Below are 7,946 nucleotides of genomic sequence, written 5' to 3'. Positions count from 1 at the left end.
GAATCCCGGCCTCGACAGACCCAAGTTGTTAAAACAGGTAATGACAGTTCCGTCGTCAAACGTTCGGTATCAGGTGTGAATGTCACGGGTTCTTGGTTGAATAATGACATCTTCAGTTGCTCCTTTACACCCATACCAAGGATTTGTTTGTTTTAATATCTATATATAAATATATGTATTATATATAAAGCCCTAAAGGCCAACAACACTCAACATCCAACAAAGTGTTGGATCTGAATGTAGATAAGAGGTCAAATAATCAAATAAAGCACTTAAAATGACCAACAACACAAACATTAGAAAATTGTCAAACTTTGAGATGCTTTGTTCCTTCTTCAGGACCACGGGATATTTACAGAGAAATGAAAACTAACTGAATAAGATTACAAACTATCACAAGTACAGAACCTGAGAACAGACTACTACATATTGAAATTATCGAGTGCAAAATGAAGCATATTGTTTGTGTCGTTAGTCAGTTTAGTGCTTTATAATATATAATATATCTAAATAACAAGGAACAATATACAATTAATATTAAACGTATTTAATAGGAAACACTGTCCACAATATATAAAATTATCAATGATCTCCTTAAATATACTGTATCTACACAGGATTCCATGCATCATATGATGAAAATCAACATGGAATTTAATTTTCATTAATATTTTCTAGTCTTAATTTGTTATATGCATTTGTGTACAATGTGTTAAACAAAAACCAATGTTCAATTGTGTGGTCTTATGCACAAAATAAGTCTGACTTAATCATAATGATAGAAGTTGGAAAGCAATACGAGTAAGTTTATACACAACAATACTTAGAAATAAATTTAGTAGATTTTGCAACACCATCATTTGACATTTTCAAACAAATTAAAGAATTCTCACATAATTTATTGTAGAGGAGAAAGAAAGAGCAGGGAGAAAGGCGAGTGAGAGAGAAAACATATCTGGTGCTATAATCTTAATTAGTTAGTTCTAATTATCCCTTTTTCATATCTAAAAAATTCTTGTCAATGAAAATATGATGACAAACCGAAGACTGATGCATAAACTGTACAGTGAGATGAGATACGACACAGTTAAGTAGAAATCACTTACATGAGAATGCCTCACAGAAATAAAATCACTCTCACGTAAACCTTATAGCGGCAGCACGTGAACTATAGCACACAAGTTATCCTAGCACAGGTGTGCTGTCCGTGAACATTCTGGTGCGCACATTACAGGTGAAATAAAACCACTCACTCTACTGCAAGCTTCATCAAATCTGAATGCAACCAGAGATGCATTGTCAATTTAAATAAAGATTTCTATCGAGTCAACACTAGAGTTCTTTAATTTAAGCCAGGCTTGAGAATCGGTGAATTCCATATAGCAGAACTTGTCCTCTTGTTGAATCGAGCTTTTTTCTTGACAAACAGTTCATTGAGATCAGGTGGCTCAATCTCTGTGAACAGAGTATTCAAATCCGGTGGATGATAGTGTTGTTGAATTAATGCAGCCTTTAGAGATGCCCCTGATAAAAAAGAAGCAAATTCACATTATTTATTTTTCTTCCTTGAATTCCTAATCGTAGATTATCTGCAGGCTCCTCTACAGCTGAGCTAATAATCAAATAGCACAGCAGTGTATCATAGAACACTGCACTCAAAGTATCCGTTATTTTGGAGCAGAAGTATTTCATTTTTATTAATAGTAAGAACGTAGAAAGGTCAGCATCTCTATAACAAGTGTACATGTAACTCTTCAATGCAAGAAGATACAGAACGTGTACTTATTTTAGCGCATTTAGAATTTGGGGCAGTCAGAGCTGGGGTACATATGTAGCCATGATTTAATGCTTACTCTGTGTTTGATAATGAATGAATTGAGATTTTCCTAATTAAACGAATTCTTAAATTAGTGTTTTTGATTCACTGCAAAAGTCAAAATTTCAATCCCGCTGCTTAAGTAACTACAGATACAATGGATTCATTATTAACAACACTGAATGCTTTGTAATGTTCCAATCAAAGAACTGTCATAACTACGACTGAAAACTATCTTTGAGAAATAAACAAAACTCCGATTCCCCAGAATTACAAGTGTTATCAGGTCGAAGGTCAATATTAAGGTCACCGATTGTGGTGTCAATGGAAAGCTGTTGCCACAATCAATGCACATTCCAATTATGAAAGCACTACCTCTTATGGTGTATAAGATACGGCCATAGTTAAACAAAGTTCAAGCTTTTTGCCATAGAATGAAATTTAAAACTGCATGATCCAATGTTCATGTATTATTTTTGTACATAAATTACTTTCAAGCAGATTAATTAGTGTTTAAAGTTTTCAACTTTCCAATGTTTGACACTAAGGCACGTCCGACCGACTGAGTCTACTAAATGAAAGGTCCGGTCAGGTAAAATGTCGATTTACTAGTCCGACTGGTCGTGTTGAGAAAATCAACAAGAAACTTTATTTTAAACCATAAGATATCTTATTTTTAACTTTAAAAAATAACTGTAAAGAGTTTGCGAGCAATTTTGAACCGCGTGATAACAAAATCTCTATTTTTAGTTCTAATATATAAGTCGCCGTCGGTAGTGATGTTTTACGACATTTACTCTTTGTTAATGGGTGTAAAGTTATATTTCGGATAAATAGATATAAACTGAATTTATTTTCATTTGAAGGGAAAAAAAAAACCCCCAGTTTATTTTAATTGAATATAAGAAAGTGTCTATCAAATGAATAAATTAAATCGTAAATAGCCATTTTTCGTTGTTGACACATGTGGGGGAATGTCTCGACTTCTCATCCTCAGGAAGGATGTTCCGAGAAGAAGAAAAAGGAGTAGGTTGGGAAGAAACAAAGCAGGGCTTATGAAAAAGAAATTTTAAAAAAGCTGTTGAGGTCATTTTATTCTAACAAAAGACTAAAGAATTTCTGTGCCGGGTAGAATTTAAAGAAAAAGAAAATGCGTTTGAAAATAAAAGCATCAAATTGAATGACGAGACTATAGATGTTTTTGAGACAATTAAGTACGTTTTAGGTTAAACTTAACGTTTGTCATCAGGGTTTCTTTTCTCTGGAAAGTTGGTCAGGGCTAGTGGATGTAAGGTTAGGTCTAGTAAAAATCATTTGAAGTAGCCCGACTGGTCTAGTGCTCAAGAAAGTAAATGTCGAACCCTGCTTTCCCTTAATTACATGCTTGAAAACATTTGCATGTAAAAGAAAACAGTGAAAAGATTATTTAGAAAGTAAATACAGTGTGATACACATAAATCATTCGGAACACCTCCGGCCCTTCACCAAAAACTGCTTTTCGGTGAGAGACCCAAGGTGTTCCGGATGAAACATAAATTAGACAGTGTTAGGCATCTACATGGATAAATAGCTCCACAGCCCACGCGCATCAGGGAAACACCAACATGATGTATTAACATCTATGTCTAATTTTAAGGCTGAAAGAGCATAAAACAACAAAATACTAAGAAGTATTTGCTATTTCTTTCTATTAAACTTATGGCAGAGTTACTGTAAATACACAGCTTTACAGAGATAAGACCACCGATCATGATGATCTGAAAGTTTGAACTGCACACTTGACTGCCACTTGAAATGGCTGAGTGACGGTTGTTAGTAAACACCGATTTGAAGTCAAGTAGTTCTGGTTCAAACAGGTGAAACAAGAGGTACTGTGAGCAATGCTCACTAAGAATACCCCCCGCTTACCCCAATCTCCCAAAGGGTGTTGGTAATAGGTATAAACTACCTCTTTTCTGAGTGTAAAAAACAAATGGCATGACAAACCGAACCATATTGCTACTTCGATGTCCAGTGCACGTGACCTTTGACCTTTTGACCCCAAAATCGATAGGGAACATCTTCATCCCATGGGTAGTCCATATGTATGATATGGTGACTGTAGGTGGAAAGGATAACGCTTTAGAGCCCGGAAACCATATTGCTACTTCGATGTCCAGTGCGCATGACCTTTGGACCCCAAAATCGATAGGGAACATCTTCATCCCATGTGTAGTCCATATGTATGATATGGTGACTGTAGGTGGAAAGGATAACGCTTTAGAGCCCGGAAACCAGATTCCTACTTCGATGTCCAGTGCGCTTGACCTTTGACCTTTTGACCCCAAAATCGATAGGGAACATCTTCATCCCATGGGTAGTCCATATGTATGATATGGTGACTGTAGGTGGAAAGGATAACGCTTTAGAGCCCGGAAACCATATTCCTACTTCGATGTCCAGTGCGCTTGACTTTTGACCCCAAAATCGATAGGGAACATCTTCATCCCATGGGTAGTCCATATGTATGATATGGTGACTGTAGGTGGAAAGGATAACGCTTTAGAGCCCGGAAACCATATTGCTACTTCGATGTCCAGTGCGCTTGACCTTTGACCCCAAAATCGATAGGGAACATCTTCATCCCATCGGTAGTCCATATATATGATATGGTGACGGTAGGTTTAAAGGATAATGCTTTAGAGTCCGGAAACCATTGCGTCTACAGACGGACGGACGGACGGAGGGACAGACGGACAACCTGATTCCAGTATACCCCCCCCCCCCCCCCCCAACTTGTTGCGGGGGGTATAATAATGTATCCCATATCGTACAGCCTCATAAATACTTACGTGCGATGATTTAACAGCAGTTTAACAAGGTGGGAACAAAATTGTCAAAATTCGGACCATTCAACTTTAAGAGTAAATTTGATATTCATGCAAATTTAGTCTTAATGTCATTAGGGTCTCTGGGTAGCGCTCTCGCTTCTCACCGCTGCGACCTGAGTTCGATCCCTGTGATCGGCGGTGGCTGTGTATATCGCGGTCGCCCGCTCGGACACGTGGGTTTCCTCCCACATAAATGACCCCCTAACGCAAACATCCATGCATCATTAAAGGACCCCATGGGAAATAAGCTTTCCAGCTTCCATGGGTAATCCTTGGTATTTATGTATGTATATACCGAATAAACATTTATTTATTCATTTAGACAGACAGGCCAAAAATCAATCAGCTTTTCTCCGCAAGTCATAACTTACTAAAAATCTAGAACAGGGTTAACAATTTTAACCCTTTTTTAAAACACCACCCAAATTCAGAGGTTCAAATATAATCTATTACCTAGGGCCCAAGTTGGGACTTTCTTTTTCGGAGCCTCGTCTTCATCAGTGGAGTCGTCTGAATGCAGATCAGATATATCGTAACTTTCTAGAGAGACCTTTTTCGGAAAACAGGTCTTAGCTGGCGTCATTTCATATCTGCAACACACATTTCAAATTACACAGAATAATGAATACACTAAACTGCAACACACATATCAAATTACTCAGAATCTTATTTATACTAAATTCAGGGCGTCAAGCCACTTTGGTCTAAAAAAAAATATAGGATTATGGGAATTATTTTTGGTCGTTTATATGGCAAATATAGGGATTTTTCAGCATATTTATAGGAATAAATGGGTTTTTTAATGAAAGAATTTGTATAAAAATCTAGCAAGCATAGTATCTTACAGGAGAAGATATCAAACATAAACAAAGACAAAATCCTTTCAGATGTGGACAGTTTTCCATCTAATAGACAGTTCTTATACAATCATCAGAGTTATCCTCTTCATAACAATCCCATTAAATATCAATCTGGCATCAGCACCTGAATTTCTTGTTTTCATTTTTGAAAATAGGACTGTCATAGTATGCATGAAGGATTAATAGAATCCTTCATTAGTACGAGTGTGGGATAGGGAAATTCCACCGAGGGGACAAGATTCGCAGTCTAGGACGAGGCTTTGCCGAGTCCAAGACAGCGAATCTTGTTCCAGAGGTGGAATTTCCCTATCCCACACGAGTAAATAATGAAGGATTATTTTTCTCACATTTTACCTACAGTTTAGTGCATAAATTTAGGAGCTTTGAGAAAATTCTAAATTATCAAAATCCTCATTTGAACTTCGATGCAAAAACTAATTAGATAGGCAGAAAGAGCATACCCGAAAATGGTTTACACTGTAAGTGTAAACTAAAAAACCCAAGGTTGTCCAACGGAAAGCTATATACATTAAAATTTAAAGATAACAATACAAAATATTTTTGCTTCACCGTGTAACGTAAATCTTCACCGTGTAACGTAAATCATAGAAAATATATGACGTCACAATCAAATGACGTCGCAGCAGTGTGAGACAGAAAAATCTCACATGGCTGTCTCACATGGGTAAAGTCTATCTCACACTGGTGATAATGTGAGAAATGTATATATGCTACATATATAGGGCTTTATAGGGATTGTAATGACTTATAGGGAAAACATAGGAACTTGACACCCTGTAAATTGAAAAAAAATAAACAAAAGCATGGATTTCAAATGCTTTAGGTTTCAGTCAATATAATTTACGTTCTATGAAGAACAAATCTACACTTATTTTGTACAATCTAACATCCCCTTTGTCTTTGGGAGAGAGCATTTTAGTTGACAATTGTGCTGAATCCATTTGCAAAGCTTATATTACAATAGAATTTGTTCAAATTGAAACCTTATTTGAAAACTTTGATATAGGAAGAAATAACATAAAAAAACAACCCAACTTACGAGTCTGGATTGGGCATTTTCTCCTGGCTGTTGATTGGTTGTTCGACAGTCAGCGTGGAATTGAGATTGGGCTTTGGTAATCCCGTGATGACAGTATGGGCAGCCATGTTGTGTTTATTTACTATAGACTGTATGGCTCTCTCGCGCTCCTTCAGTTCCTGCCTGCGTTTCTCTTCTTCCAGCATGCGCTTCTTCTCCTGCAAAAGGCAGTAAACAAAACAATTCATACTATGGATCATAACACCATTTAAGACCAAGGCAGGGTGTCATGCCACTTTTTGTCTAAAAAATATAGGATTATAAGAATTTTTTTTTTTGCAGTTTATAGGGCAAATATAAGGAATTTTACAGAAGATTTAACCACACGTTTGTTATATTGAGCTGACAGAAGGACTGATATTGATCAGCATGACAGTTTCAAAATGTTAGAAGTTCAGTCTTCGAAATTAAGCGGTAGCCCGATGACCGTGGCTAGTAAAATCGGGATACCAAAAATTATTAACGCGCATGCCCGTTGGGCCAGTACATATTTCCGGCGGAGATTATGATTCCAAAATTAGCTCGAAATTAGAGTGTGATTTCTGGTTGAAAATCGGTGAAAAAAACAGTTCTTACAGAAGAAGAGAAAGTTGGCGCTAAAAAGTATGAGGAATCAAAGCGACAAAGAAAATGATCAGCATGTTTGGCAGAAGAACTGCCCCTGGCTTGAATACAATGATGGTCTCGTATTTTGCATCTGGTGCAGAAAGGAAACCATTGGAAATTGTGAGTTCGTGTTCGTCTCAGAAAATTCAGAATTGATTCTGTAAGTGAACACGAATATTGAAAATGGTGCAAAGTGAACAAGAGGCCCATGGGCCACATCGCTCACCTGAGTCACCTTGGTCCATATCAGAAGATTTTCCATATCTATTTGCATGTAAAACCGTAGTCCCTATTATGGCCCCAAACCTACCCCTGGAGGCCAAAGTTTTTGCAAACTTGAATCTACACTATGTCAGAAAGCTTTCATGTAAATATGAACTTCTTTGGCCCAATGGTTCTTGAGAAGAAGATTTTTAAAGATTTTCCCTATATATTTGTATGTAAAACTTTGATCCCCTATTGTGGCCCCATCCTACTCCAGGGGGGCATGATTTCAACAAACCTGAATCTGCACTATATCAGAAAGCTTTCATATAAATCTCAGCTTTTCTGGCTTAGTGGTTCTGGGAAGAAGATTTTTAAAGATTTTTCCTATATATTTGTATGTAAAACTTTGACCCCCTATTGTGGCCCCATCCGACCCCCGGGGGGGGGGCCATGATCTTAGCAATTTATAATCTGTACTATATCAGGAA

At 37.1% G+C, this 7,946-nt stretch overlaps 1 protein-coding gene across 2 annotated transcripts in view; it reads right to left on the bottom strand.

Annotated features, from left to right (window-relative positions):
• Window positions 1–531: 531 nt before the first annotated feature.
• Window positions 532–7,946, bottom strand: part of LOC125677706 (inner centromere protein-like) — a 39,955-nt gene continuing 32,540 nt past the window's right edge. For both annotated transcript variants that reach the window (XM_048915855.2, XM_048915856.2), the window contains exons 17-19: window positions 6,607–6,803; window positions 5,140–5,276; window positions 532–1,524 (exon numbers count right to left, since the gene is read on the bottom strand). In XM_048915855.2, the coding sequence (XP_048771812.2) occupies window positions 1,343–1,524; window positions 5,140–5,276; window positions 6,607–6,803 (516 nt within the window). In that variant the 3' untranslated portion in view covers window positions 532–1,342. The remainder of the gene's footprint in view (window positions 1,525–5,139; window positions 5,277–6,606; window positions 6,804–7,946) is intronic.

This window comes from Ostrea edulis, chromosome 3 (genome assembly GCF_947568905.1).
Source record: "Ostrea edulis chromosome 3, xbOstEdul1.1, whole genome shotgun sequence".
NCBI classification, from domain to species: Eukaryota; Metazoa; Mollusca; class Bivalvia; order Ostreida; family Ostreidae; genus Ostrea; species Ostrea edulis.
Note: the sequence above shows the minus strand (reverse complement) of the source record. Positions and strands in the feature narration are given on the sequence as shown.